This window comes from Grampus griseus, assembly GCF_964374135.1.
Source record: "Grampus griseus genome assembly, chromosome: 2".
Classification (NCBI taxonomy): Eukaryota; Metazoa; Chordata; class Mammalia; order Artiodactyla; family Delphinidae; genus Grampus; species Grampus griseus.
This window is the reverse complement of record NC_139018.1, coordinates 40,353,795-40,367,961: the sequence shown is the minus strand read 5'-3', so window position 1 is coordinate 40,367,961 and position 14,167 is coordinate 40,353,795. Positions and strand designations below refer to the sequence as shown.

Genomic DNA, 14,167 nt, shown 5'->3' with positions numbered 1-14,167 from the left:
GGTATACGTATACCTGATTCACTTTGTTATACAGCAGAAACTAACACAACATTGTAAAGCAATTATACTCCAATAAAGATGTTAAAAAACAATACTGGGTTCTAAAGACTATTGACTCATCTCTTTTTTATAGCAGAAAAAACCCAAATTAATTATACTTTTCCTTTTACTACGTATAACATGAAATTTTTAGAAAAATAAACTTGAAAAGACTAAATGAATCCTTTTAATTGTCATCAAATTATTATATATAGTTTCTAAACCACAACACTAAAACCCATCAGACTTTTAGATTTAAATGTTTGGTTGTTTTGCTCCAATATTTGAACTTGTTCTGGACTGCAGGGCAAGTTTTCAAAATTGAGTTTTAGATTTTACAAGTTGGCTTCCATGAAAGAATTCTACTTAGACAACTGCAAATACATATTTATAAGGAAAATATGGTATAGTTTAAATCTGAATAGGAACCATCAAGAATATGTGATTGAAAAAAGGTAAGTAGAAGCCCTTAATGATTTTTCATCATTGGAATATATTGTGCCTTTGTATAGGTTTCCACATTCATTATCACATCAGATACAGCTACCTTGTTTTTTATTTTATCTATAGTTTTATCTAGTTACTTTTAAGTTTTTTGCTCTTATTTTGATCAACAGTTGCTAAATGACATACTTACGTGAAATTTGCCTTTGTATTTGCTGTAAAAATATTGAAGGCAACTTCTATTACTCAAAAAGTTCTGTGCAAAGAACAAACGTATGGACACCAAAGGGGGAAAGCGGCAGGGAGCAGGGTCGTGGTGGGATAAATTGGGAGATTGGGATTGACATATATACACTAATATGTATAAAATAGATAACAAGAACCTGCTGTGTAAAAAAAAATTTTTTAATTCTACACAGTAAATTTCTTTTATAATTTAGGGCTAAGAACTCAAGGCAATAAGAGGTGAAATAAAGAATGTTAGACTAAGAGTAAATTCTCTCCATTTCATATTCAGTAACCTCAGGAAATTAATTTAACTTCTTTTGGCCATATAATTTAATTTTGGGCCTGAGGTTTCTTCATCTGGCATAATGGTGGTGCCAGTACTGCCTTCTTAACAAAGTTGTTGAGATGACCAAATAAGATATTATAAATATACATGCTTTTGTAAGCTGATAGCATAGTGTAAATGTGGAGAATTAAGCAACTCCGTAATGTCGTATGTCAGTTATACCTCAAAAAAAAAAAAAAAAGAAGGAATTCCAGTAATAATAACTATATAAAGGTAGTTTTTCCCTATTTGCTCTGACTGCCAGGAAGGTCAGAGTCATATTTGAATGTATTGCATAAACTATGTTAATCCTACTAGTTGTCACATGTGTTCTCCTTTTTCTTGGTCCTGAATTTGGTGACTTCTCGTTATTTTCTTTTTTATTGTCATATATCACAAGGACAAAAATACATATAAAATTTTAGAAATAATTAAGGTAGTATGTGACAGAACTGTTAAAACTTAGGTCGTCTTTTTCTAAAAGTGATGCTTTTACCATAGCTTCATTTTAAATCAGCTGTCATTTACTTTATTGGTTTTTTTCTCTGATTTGTTTAAAGAAACAAATAAAAATTAACTCCATTTTATTCATATTAGTAGAAAATTGATAAAAATGTTATTTTTACATGTCAGAAATGAATTTTTAAAACTGTATACTTCAAAATACTGTGGCCAGTTTGCATCATCTCCGTTATGATGTTTTAAAATTGCACATCTTTTTAACAGCCTCATCTTGTTTTAAATGTAACGTATATTCACTTATTTTGGATTTCAAAGTTTTGAAAAGCATTAGTAAGTGACTAATTATATTAATTGGTTAGAATGCAGTTAAATCATTAGTCTTTAAACCTTAATGCTGTAAAATAATTAAGACACAAATGTTATGGTAATTGATTTAACTATCTGGGCAGTTTATTTCTAGGTAGAGTTACAGAGCAATATTTCCTCTGTGAGATTAATCTGATATTGATATACTTTTAGGGTTTGAATTACAATGCATTGCAGTTAAGAATTTTCTGTTGTGCTTATTTTCTGTGTTATCCGTGAGATTTGATGTGCCTTTGTGAAAACTAAACCTTTATAAAGATGTTATCAAAAAGAAACTTTATTTTCATAATATCCTAATTTCAAAACTTATTATTAGAAGTCAGAAGCTATAATACTTATACCAATTTTTTATGAGGCATCTATATTTTCATAGAATAACTTATATTCAAAAAAATCTATGGCTGTTAAAAGTTGGAAGCTCTCTGTTAACATTTAATGATCTTGTCAGCGGAATATGATTGACACAATTAAGTTGTCTTGCATTTGAGTTACATAATTGATATGGGATGTGAGTAAGATCCTAATTCAGAACATATGATACTCTTGTTCCATTCGAGAATGAAATTAAAGCAACTTATAAATAAATCTGGTTTTCATTAAAATACGGGAAAAAATCTGCATGCCAAAGCATTTGCAATACAGCTAAGGATCTATACTCTATATTTCATACTTGGAACATTTTTATCATATAGGATTAAATCCACAGATCAAACAAGTTTTCCAGGAAGTATAAAACTTTTTACTCTAATTCTTTTGGCTTGAAGAGAGTGTATATTTACAATAGATCACAGTAGGAAAATAGGGGTTTTGTTAGATAACTCTTTTTTCCCCCACTTAGGAAAAAATTTCAGGTTAGCATATTCTTCTAAAATCTTGAGTTATAAAATGTGCTTTTGCAACTTCTTGGTACTGGCTTGTATTTCTCAAGCTGGAGTTTTATTTTGTAAGTTTAATCATTTCTGTTCCTTGGAAAATATCCATTGCCAAGCACAATTCAGTTGACTGTGACATGCACATGAAATTTAAACTAACTTTACTGTGCATTACTGTATTGCCTTTATTTATTTATTTATTTATTTTTAACATCTTTATTGGAGTATAATTGCTTTACAATGGTGTGTTAGTTACTGCTTTATAACAAAGTGAATCAGTTATACGTATACATATGTTCCCATATCTCTTCCCTCTTGCGTCTCCCTCCCTCCCACCCTCCCTATCCCACCCCTCTATGTCATCACAAACCACTGAGCTGATCTCCCTGTGCTATGTGGCTGCTTCCCACTGGCTATCTGTTTTACATTTGGTAGTGTATATATGTCCATGCCACTCTCTCACTTTGTCATAGCTTACCCATCCCCCTCCCCATATCCTCAAGTCCATTCTCTAGTAGGTCTGTGTCTTTATTCCCGTTTTACCCCTAGGCTCTTCATGACCTTTTTTTTTTCTTAGATTCCATATATATGTGTTAGCATACAGTATTTGTTTTTCTCTTTCTGACTTACTTCACTTTGTATGACAGACTGCAGGTCCATCCACCTCACTACAAATATCTCAATTTCGTTTCTTTTTATGGCTGAGTAATATTCCATTGTATATATGTGCCACATCTTCTTTATCCATTCATCCGATGATGGACACTTAGGTTGTTTCCATCTCCGGGCTATTGTAAATAGAGCTGCAATGAAGATTTTGGTACATGACTCTTTTTGAATTATGGTTTTCTCAGGGTATATGCCCAGTAGTGGGATTGCTGGGTCATATGGTAGTTCTATTTGTAGTTTTTTAAGGAACCTCCATCCTGTTCTCCATAGTGGCTGTATCAATTTACATTCCCACCAACAGTGCAAGAGTGTTCCCTTTTCTCCACACCCTCTGCAGCATTTATTGTTTCTAGATTTTTTGATGATGTCCATTCTGACTGGTGTGAGATGATATCTCATTGTAGTTTTGATGTGCCTTTCTCTAATTATTAATGATGTTGAGCATTCTTTCATGTGTTTGTTGGCAATCTGCATATCTTCTTTGGAGAAATGTCTATTTCGGTCTTCTGCCCATTTTTGGATTGGATTGTTTGTTTTTTTGCAACAAAAAGAATAAAATATCTAGGAATATACCTACCTAAGGAGACAAAAGACCTGTATGCAGAAAATTATAAGACACTGATGAAAGAAATTAAAGATGATACAAATAGATGGAGAGATATACCATGTTCTTGGATTGGAAGAATCAACATTGTGAAAATGACTCTACTACCCAAAGCAATCTACAGATTCAATGCAATCCCTATGAAACTACCACTGGCATTTTTCACAGAACTAGAACAAAAAATTTCACAATTTGTATGGAAACACAAAAGACCCCGAATAGCCAAAGCAATCTTGAGAACAAAAAACGGAGCTGGAGGAATCAGGCTCCCTGACTTCAGACTATACTACAAAGCTACAGTAATCAAGACAGTATGGTACTGGCACAAAAACAGAAATATAGATCAATGGAACAGGATAGAAATCCCAGAGATAAACCCACGCACCTATGGTCACCTAATCTATGACAAAGGAGGCCACAATATACAATGGAGCAAAGACAGCCTCTTCAATAAGTGGTGCTGGGAAAACTGGACAGGTACGTGTAAAAGTATGAAATTAGAACACTCTCTAACACCATACACAAAAATAAACTCAAAATGGATTAAAGACCTAAATGTAAGGCCAGACACTATCAAACTCTTAGAAGAAAACATAGGCAGAACACTCTATGACATAAATCACAGCAAGATCCTTTTGACCCACCTCCTAGAGAAATGGAAATAAAAACAAAAATAAACAAATGGGACCTAATGAATCTTAAAAGCTTTTGCACAGCAAAGGAAACCATAAGCAAGACCAAAAGACAACCCTCAGAATGGGAGAAAATATTTGCAAATGAAGCAACTGACAAAGGATTAATCTCCAAGATTTACAAGCAGCTCATGCAGCTCAATGCCTTTATTTTATTTTTTTATTATTTATTTTTTATAGAGTAGAGGGAAGTGGGGGAGAAAGTTTTTCTGTTTTTTTTATAAATTTATTTATTTAATTTAATTTAATTTTATTTTTGACTGCGTTGGTTCTTCATTGCTGCATGCGGCTTTTCTCTAGTTGTGGCGAGTGGGGACTACTCTTCGTTGCGGTGTGCGGGCTTCTCGTTGTGGTGGCTTCTTGTTGTGGAGCACAGGCTCTAGGTGCATGGGCTTCAGTAGTTGTGGCACGTGGACTCAGTAGTTGTGGCTCATGGGCTGTAGAGCGCAGGCTCAGTAGTTGTGGCGCATGGGCTTAGTTGCTCCGCGGCATGTGGGATCTTCCTGGACCAGGGATCGAACCCGTGTCCCCTGCATTGGCAGGCGGATTCTTAAGCACTGCGCCACCAGGGAAACCCAATGCCTTTATTTTTGATGAATGGTAAAGAAAAGCATTGTATTTATAATTGCCTGTATTAAGATAACTTAATAAAAATAAGAAATGATTAATATTAACCAGTAGCCAAACCAGGGATAGAGAAATTATTTTTTGCAATAGTTATTTTTAATATTAGGAATTAAAAGTTTAATCCTATGAAGAGAGTGTAAAGAAATCACAATCTTGAGAAAAATGAGGCAGTATCTGAAAAAATACCATAAATTCAGAGTGACTCTTGAAGAATAGAGAGTATTTCCATTGCTTCTATTACTAAGATCATCATCATCCTTTTGCTGATCTTGCAGACATAGAATGAAGTTGTTGAACCAGATGATCTCTGAGGTCCCTTCTAGCTCTAACTTTCAATAATTCTGTGATTCTGAGTTAACTGCTGGGAGGAGGTGAAGTTATCTTCTGGCCCCCAGTTCAGTGCTCTGGGCAATCATGTGGCTTCTACAGACATGAGTGAATTGTGATCTCAAATTATAAAGTTATAAAGTATATAATAGTGTATGTTATAAAGTTCAGAATTTCAAAGTGTTCCTAAGATTCTTATACAGGAGAAAAGAGTCTTTGGTCCTGAGGATTAACGTGCTCCCTTTGCCCAGCTCTCCCTTCGTGACAGCAGGGACAGCAGAATTAACAGATGGAATCTACTTTGGTGTGCCTCTGGGCCTTTTTTTTCCCTTGCACTGCAACTGTCTGAGTCTCTTTTGGGTCCCAGAAGGAAGGAGATTTCAGGCATAGAGCCCTGGGCTTTTTGCCAGCTTCAGAAATTTAGTTGCCAGGTGTTCTTCAGTGAGGGTTATTTTGAAGTTCTCATTTTCATATGTATTCAAGAGTGATTAGAAGATGAATATTCCGAGGAGTGTCGTGTTGTATTTGTAATCTCTGAACGCTCTTAGAACGTCCTGCATACCAGGACTTGAGGGGCATGTGCAAATGCAGGCCCATTAGCTAGAAATACTTATGTGTAGGTTTTAGTTTCTGGCACATGCATTTCCTAAAGACATGAGTTAGGGTGGAGAAGGGTGAGCTGTGCTCATGGTGTTGCTTCTGCTGTTGCTCCATCTCTTGTTCTGTTAAAGAGGAAGTTGTCAGCACCCAACAGTACCTTTTATTGTGTATCTTTTTTTATTTTTTGGCTGCACTGCATGGCATGCGGAATCTTAGTTCCCTGACCAGGGATCGAAATCGCACACCCAGGGAAGTCCAATAGTACCTTTTAAAGTTACATTAAAGAGGACTTCTTCGTACACCAAGGTGTAAAAGAGACACAGTGAATCATAAAGTTTGTGTTAGAAGCCATGGGCTGAAGCCCATGTAGAGGAAAACCTTTTCTTTCTTTCCTTTTTTTCTTTTTTTAAAGTGAGATATTTACATATAACAACATTGTGTAAGTTTAAGGTGTCCAACATGTAGATTTGATACACTTATATACTGTGGTATGATTACCACTGTAGTGTTAGCTAATACCTCCATTACCTTATGTACTTATCATTTCTTTTCTGTAGTGAGAATATTTAACATCCAGTCTCTTAGCAACTTCCAAGTATATAAAATAGTTATGTTAACTATAATCACGTTGCTTTGCATTAGATTCCCAGAACTTATTCATCCTCTACCTGCAAGTCTGTACCATTTGATCAACATCTCCTCAGTCCCCCTACCCACCAGCCCCTGCTAACCACCATTCTACTCTGTTTCTACAAGTTCAGCTTTTTTAGATTCCACAAATATGTGATACACAGTATTTGTCTTTTTCTGTCTGACTTATCTCACTTAGCATAATGCTCACGTTGGTCTATTGATGTTATCACAAATGGCAAAATTTCTTTCTTTCTCATGAGTGAATAATATTCCATCGTGTGTGCGTGTGTGCACCACATCTTCTTTATCGATTCATCCATTGACAGACACTTAGGTTGTTTCCATATCTTGACTATTGTGAATAATGCTGCAATAAACATGGGAGTACAGATATCTTCTTGATATCCTGTTTTAATTTCCTTTAGATGTATGCCCAGAAGTGGGATTGTTGGACCAATCATATGGTAGTTCTGTTTTTAATTTTTTGAGGAACCAACATACTGTCTTCCATAGTGACTGAACCAATTCACATTCCCACCAACAGTGCACAAGTCTTCCCTTTTCTCCATATCCTTGTCAATACTTGTTATCTCTTGTCTTTTTTTTTAAGATTTTTTTTTGATGTGGATCATTTTTAAAGTCTTTATTGAATTTGTTACAATATTGCTTCTGTTTTATATTTTGGTTTTTTGGCCGCGAGGCATTTGGGATCTTAGCTCCCTGACCAGGGATCGAACCTGCACCCCCTGCATTAGAAGGCGAAGACTTAACCACTGGACTGCCAGGGAAGTCCCTCTCTTGTCTTTTTGATGATACCTATACTAACAGGTGTGAGGTGGTATTTCATTGTGCTTTTGATTTGTATTTCCCTGATGATTAGAGATGTTGATCATCTTTTCACATACCTATTGGCCATTCATATATCTTCTTTGGAGAAAAAAAATGTCTATTTCCTCTGCCCATTTTAAAATTGGATTGTTTGATTTTTTGCTATTGAACTGTGTGAGTTCTTTATGTATTTTGAATATTAGTCTCTTATCAGATATATGATTTGGAAATATTTTCTTCCATTCCGTAGATTGCCTTTTCATTTTGTTGATTGTTTCTTTTGCTGTACAGAAGCTTTTTATTTTGATATAGTTCCTTTCATTTTTGCTTTTGTTGCTTGTGCTTTTGGTGTCGTATTAAAAAAAAAACTGTTGCCACGACCAATGTCAAGAAGCTTTTTCCTTGTGTTTTCTTCTATAAGTTTTATGGTTTGAGGTCTTACATTTAAGTCTTTAATCTATTTCAAGTTAATTTTTGTGAATGCTGTAAGATAGGTTTCATTTTTCTGTATATGGCTATCCAATTTTCCCAGTACAATTTATTGAAAAGACTTCTTTCCCCACTGAATATTCTTGGATCCTTTGTTGAATATTAGTTGACAGTATATGGGGTGGGGAGGGGGTATTCCTAGGCTCTCTAGTCTGTTCTGTTGGTCTGTGTGTCTATTTGTATGCCAGTACTATATTGTTTTGATTACTAAACCTTTGTAGTATAGTTTGAAGTCAGCTGTGTTTTCTTTCTCAGGATTGCTTTGGCTATTTGGAGTCTTTTGTGGTTCCATACAAATTTTAGGATTGTTCTATTTTGGGAAATAATGTCATTGGAATTTGATAGCGATTGCATTGACTCTATAGATAGCTTTGGATAGTATGGACATTTTAACACTATTGATTCTTCTGATCCATGAACACAGACTGGATATCTTTCCATTTGTCTGTGTCTTCAGTTTCTTTCATTTAAGCCTTATAGTTTTCAGTGTACTAATCTTTCACTTCCTTTGTTAAATAGTCATAAGTTTTATTGCTTTCATGCTATTGTGAATGGGATTGTTTTCTTTATTTCTTTTTCAGATATTTCTTTGTTAGTTTATAAAAACACAACTGATTTCTGTATGTTGATTTTGTATCCTTCAACTTTACATAATTTGTTGATTAGCTCTAACAGTTTTTTGGTTGCAGTCTTCAGGATTTTCTATATATAAGATCATATCCACAAATAAAGACAGATTTACTTCTTTTCCAATTTGTATGCCATTTATTTCTTTCTCTTGCCTGATTGCTCTAGCTAGGACTTCCATGTTGAATAAGAGTGGAATAACTATTCAACTATGTTGAATAAGAGTGGTAAGAGTAGGCACCCCGGTCTTGTTCCTGATCTTAGAGAAGAAGCCTTCAACCTATAGCCTTTATTATATTGAGATTTGTTCCCTCTATATCAAATTTGTTGAAGGCTTTTATCATGAAGGGATATTGTATTTTGTCACATGCTTTTTTTTGCAGCTATTGAGATGATCATATGATTTTTATCTTTCATTCTATTAATGTGCTATATCATGTTGATTGATTTTCATATGTTGATCCACCCTTGCATCCCATGGATAAATCTCATTTGACCATAGTGTATGATCCTTTTAATGTGCTGTTGAATTCAGTTTGCTAATATTTTGTTGAGAATTTTTATAATATATTCACCAGGATTATTGGTCTGTAGTTTTGTTTTTTTTGCAATGTCCTTATGTGGCTTTGATAGTAGGGTATGCTGGCCTCATAAAATGAGTTTGGGAGTTTTTGCTCCACTCCAATTTTGGGGAAGAGTTTGAGAAGTAGTAGCATTAATTTTTCTTGAAATGTTTGGTAGAATTCACCAATAAAACCATGGGTCCTGGGCTTTTCTTTGTTGGTGGGTTTTTGATTACTGATTCAGTGTTCTTACTCATTATTGGTCTGTTCGTATTTTTTAGTTCTTCCTGATTCAGTCTTGATATATTGTACATTTCTAGGAATTTGTCCTGTCCATTTTCTTAATTTAACAGGCAGTGGGAGACTTTGGCTCTCTGGTAGTGAAAGGATACATTATAGCCAATTGGAAATTCTGAGAGCATCTACCAAATGACTTGAAAAAGTAATACCTATTGTCTTTGATGCTCCCAGCTCTCATATTAGCATGAATTTTACTTTGTTACCATTGTGCATATATGTTACCATATGCATAAGTATATATGCATATGTTTCAGTGTAAAAATATGACAGCTACATTGCAGAAAATTTAGAAGAGAAAGCAAATTAAAATTATGCAATTACCTAATCACTGTTATCATTTTATTTCCTTTGAATTTTTCCCAAAAAGCATTTTTTCAAACATAGTTAATAATATTTATTTTGTATTTCTATCATTAGTATTTTCTATTTTACTAAATGTTTTTTCAAAAGCTGCTTAACATTCCATTGGGTGTGCTTTTTTTTAAAAAATTTTATTGGATTATAGTTGATTTACAATGTGTTAGTTTCAGGTGTACAGCAAAATGAATCAGTTATACATGTACATATATCCAATAAAATTTTTTTTAAAAAGAGTGTGCTGTTTTTGACATAAGCATTTTCTATTGTTAGATATATAGGATTGTTCCTCAACTTTCTAATATTATAATAATGTTGTAGTCACAGCTTCATGCACATAGAATTCTTTATATTTTAGATTATTCTCTTAGAGTAGATTTCCACATTTTTATTGTCCTTTGTACATATTATCAAGGTTTTTCCAAAAGATAATGCTAATTGACAAGATCACTAGCAATGTGTGAAGGACCAATTATTCCACATCCTTGAATATTATTTTTTTAATATTTTTACTCATTTAATTTCTATAGCCTTATTATTTATTTCTTTAATTAGCACCAGAGATTGGGTTTTTCTTCATATGTATTTACTAGTTGTACTTCTTTCATGAATTGTTTAATTTTTATGTACTAAAGCAAAGTCTTTACTATTAAAGTCTTGGGGGAATTGTCTAATTTTTAAAAACTTCAACACATGTATTTTTATATTGAAAAATTAAAACCATGTATATGCAACCAGTAAATAAAATAAAAATTTCTCGATGCTGCTACATAGAAATATCCACTTTTGGTATTTTAAGTATATCTTTCTTACTTTTTTAAAATGTGCATCCATTTTTTTTAAATAATCAAATACACTATCACACTTTTAATCTACCTTTTCTCATTCATTATTCTATTGCCTTTATATGAAAAATGTCATATGTTTTCTCCTGGTAGTTCATGCCCTTTCCTGAAAATTTGAAAAATATGGAAAACTATAAAGAAGAAAAAGTACCCATCATTCTACCACCCAGGGATAATGGCTATCAATATATTGCAGTTCCTTTCCATTTTTAATGAATCTATATTTTCCCTCAAACTTGTTATCATACTAAATATATTTATGATATATTCAGTATATTATTATACTTATAAAACGTTTTTTTATGATTGTCCCATAGTCTCATAATTTATTTTAAAATTGTCATGGTCTTAGATGTTTGTTTCCAGTTTTCATTATTTTAAATGTTTTCAGTAAACATCTTTTTACAAAAATGTTCTTATTGATGATTGTTTTCTATTTTTAATAGTCATTTGTTAAGTGTCAAATATCTTAAGTCTCTCAGTATCTATTGCCAAACTGCTTTCCAGAAAGGTAATTTACACAGTTTATACTTTTACTAGTTTTGTGTACATCTCATCACTCTTCACTCACATTGTCTATTGTCTTACTTTAAAATATTTGCTAATTTGGTAGTTGAAAAATGGCATCTCATTGTTTTGATACATTTTTAAATGTGAATTCATTAACAAGAATAATAGGATCCCACAAGAACATATTTTAACAAAAAGAAGTAAGCTTTTCCTAATGGGTGGTTGTAATGGTTATACTGTATGAGTGTGTGTGTGTGTGTGTGTGTGTGTGTGTGTGTGTGTGTGTGTGTGTAAACACAAACACTGAAGTCCTGTGCCTAAAATAGAACTTTTTTTCCTAATAGGTCTTGGTATCTTGATGGAGAAACACTGCTAATAATCATCTGTGTTGCCATTGTGTTCCCTCTTGCACTTCTTCCTAAAATAGGTAAGTCTTTATAGAAGAGGACATTATTTGTTTAGAAGAAAAGAAAAAGAAAGAAAGAAAATACTATTAAGGGGCTTTTAAATTTCATAGTACCACATTTTTAGCAGAAGGTGGTTGTGAATAATTTTGAACTTGGACTTTTAGGTTGTTCAGCTTTCAGCCCTGCCTAGTTAACCTATTACTTGGTTTGCAGTAGTATTTTGTCTGCCCCACTAAAATAAAACCTTTACAACGGAACATTAAAGAGCAGCCTTTCCTTACAGTGTACCATTAGTGGTAAGCCAGTTCCAATTCTGCTGTACAGAGCTACATAAATGATCTGTGACAGATAGTTGGAATGTTGTTATTCTCAACCCTAAGCCCCAGATACCAAGCACTGTAATAAAAAACATGCCCAAGATGTATAGCTTTAGCTGCACGTTAGGATCACTTTCCTTATAAATTGCTTTTTATTTTACTGTTATTTTACAGGCTTTCTTGGCTACACAAGTAGTTTATCATTTTTCTTTATGGTGTTCTTTGCTCTTGTGGTAAGTTTAAAATATAGTGTATTGCTTATCTCCTCCCTAAAATTGAACTCATTGTGTTAATGTCTTTTTTCTCTTAACTCTGTTTTTTGTTGGGAAGGTATCCCATTTTATTTCAATGTGTTATTAAAAGCACTTTTATTCTGCAAAACTGTTTCCTCCATTGTATCTATTTTGAAGAGGCTTAGCTAGAATAGCATTTCAAATTCAGTTTCTCTTCTGGTTAACTAGAGAGGAGAGCATACCAATTCTGTTAAAACCTTAGATGGAGTATAATTCTTTGGCTAGGTGTATGTATCCATTTATTTCTGTACAATATTGTGTGTGTATGTTTTGGGGGATACTCAAGCATGAGAATCAGGCTGGTTCTAATCCGTAAAATCAATTTGGTCCTAGTCATCTTAATTTTTGAAACTTTGTTCCATTAACGAAACCATAGCTTCAGGGGCTTAACTGTTGATGAGATCTAGTAAGAATTGGAGTGCCTGAATTCTATCTGGTCTAGTTTATTCAGCGTGGTTAAGCTCTCATGAAAAGCCTGCTGCAAAGAAATTTTTTTTTTTTCACATGTGGAATGTTTTTTTAAATTAGCCCATTTTTGTTATAACGTAGGAAAAATATCTCTCAGATGGTAAACTTTATTCTAATATTTATTAAATAATTTAATATAAAGATAAGAGAATTCTTTTAAAAAAGATAAAAGAGAATTTGAATTTCTTATTTCTTTTAAATTCTTCTAAAACAGATTTTAACATTCCGAAGACTGTATTTTTGTGTGAAATTTTGGAAAAAAAATCCTTTTTCTTTTTGCTTAGCAGTTTATTCCATAGTCAGTCTGTCAAACCTTAAGTAGGATTAAACATTTTAAACTTGCCAAGATACATACCTAAATGGCTTGATTAAGCTCTTAAAATCATAAGCTTGTTTAAATTCTCCTTTGTTATTGAGAAATGAATGAAAGAAAAATGCCATCCAAAAGAGCAAGACAACACATCATTAGTTAAACCATATAACAGAACCAGATTTCCAAGCTGTCAAAACATTTAGGATGCATTTAACTTAGGCTAAACTATCTGCTGAGATACAAGGATAAAACAACTTTAGATTATTTAAATGAAGTGAAAGTGACCCTGGTTTCAGTGTACAGAAATATTTATACTTTAATGAATGCTCTTAAAACTAAAAATACTTAACAGTGCTTACATTTAATCATTTGTTGAATTTATCAACATTAAAATCATTGCCCTCCCCCGCAAAAATTGCCCAACTTGTATCTTGCAAGTAAGTGAATTGAACATACACTTTTTAAAATAAATAATCTATTGTTAATAATTCTTTTTTTCATTTCTAATATCCTACTGGTCTTATTTATTTATTTTATTTTTTTGGCTGCATTGGGTCTTCATTGCTGCGTGCAGGCTTTCTCTAGTTGCGGCGAGCAGGGGCTACTCTTCGTTGTGGTGGCTTCTCTTGTTGCCAAGCACGGGACGGGCTCTAGGAGCACGGGCTTCAGTAGTTGTAGCGCATGAGCTCAGTAGTTGTGTCTTGCGGGCTCTAGAGCACAGGCTCAGTAGTTGTGGCACATGGGCTTAGTTGCTCCACGGCATGTGGGATCTTCCCGGACCAGGGCTCAAGCCCATGTCCCCTGAGTTGGCAGGCAGATTCTTAACCACTGCGCCACCAGGGAAGCCGGAACGTACACTTTTTTTTTTAAGATTTTTTTCTATTTTATTGAGATATAATTGACATTATAAAGATATAAACTTACAGTGCTGCATAAGTTTAAGGTGTGCAGCATAATGACGA

At 33.5% G+C, this 14,167-nt stretch overlaps 1 protein-coding gene across 1 annotated transcript in view; it reads left to right on the top strand.

Moving 5' to 3' along the window:
- The window catches only part of SLC38A6 (solute carrier family 38 member 6), a 74,706-nt gene that overhangs the window by 42,400 nt on the left and 18,139 nt on the right, over nucleotides 1-14,167 (top strand). Inside the window, exons 7-8 of the mRNA XM_082647795.1 lie at nucleotides 11,752-11,834; nucleotides 12,306-12,364. Of these exons, the coding sequence (XP_082503921.1) occupies nucleotides 11,752-11,834; nucleotides 12,306-12,364 (142 nt within the window). The remainder of the gene's footprint in view (nucleotides 1-11,751; nucleotides 11,835-12,305; nucleotides 12,365-14,167) is intronic.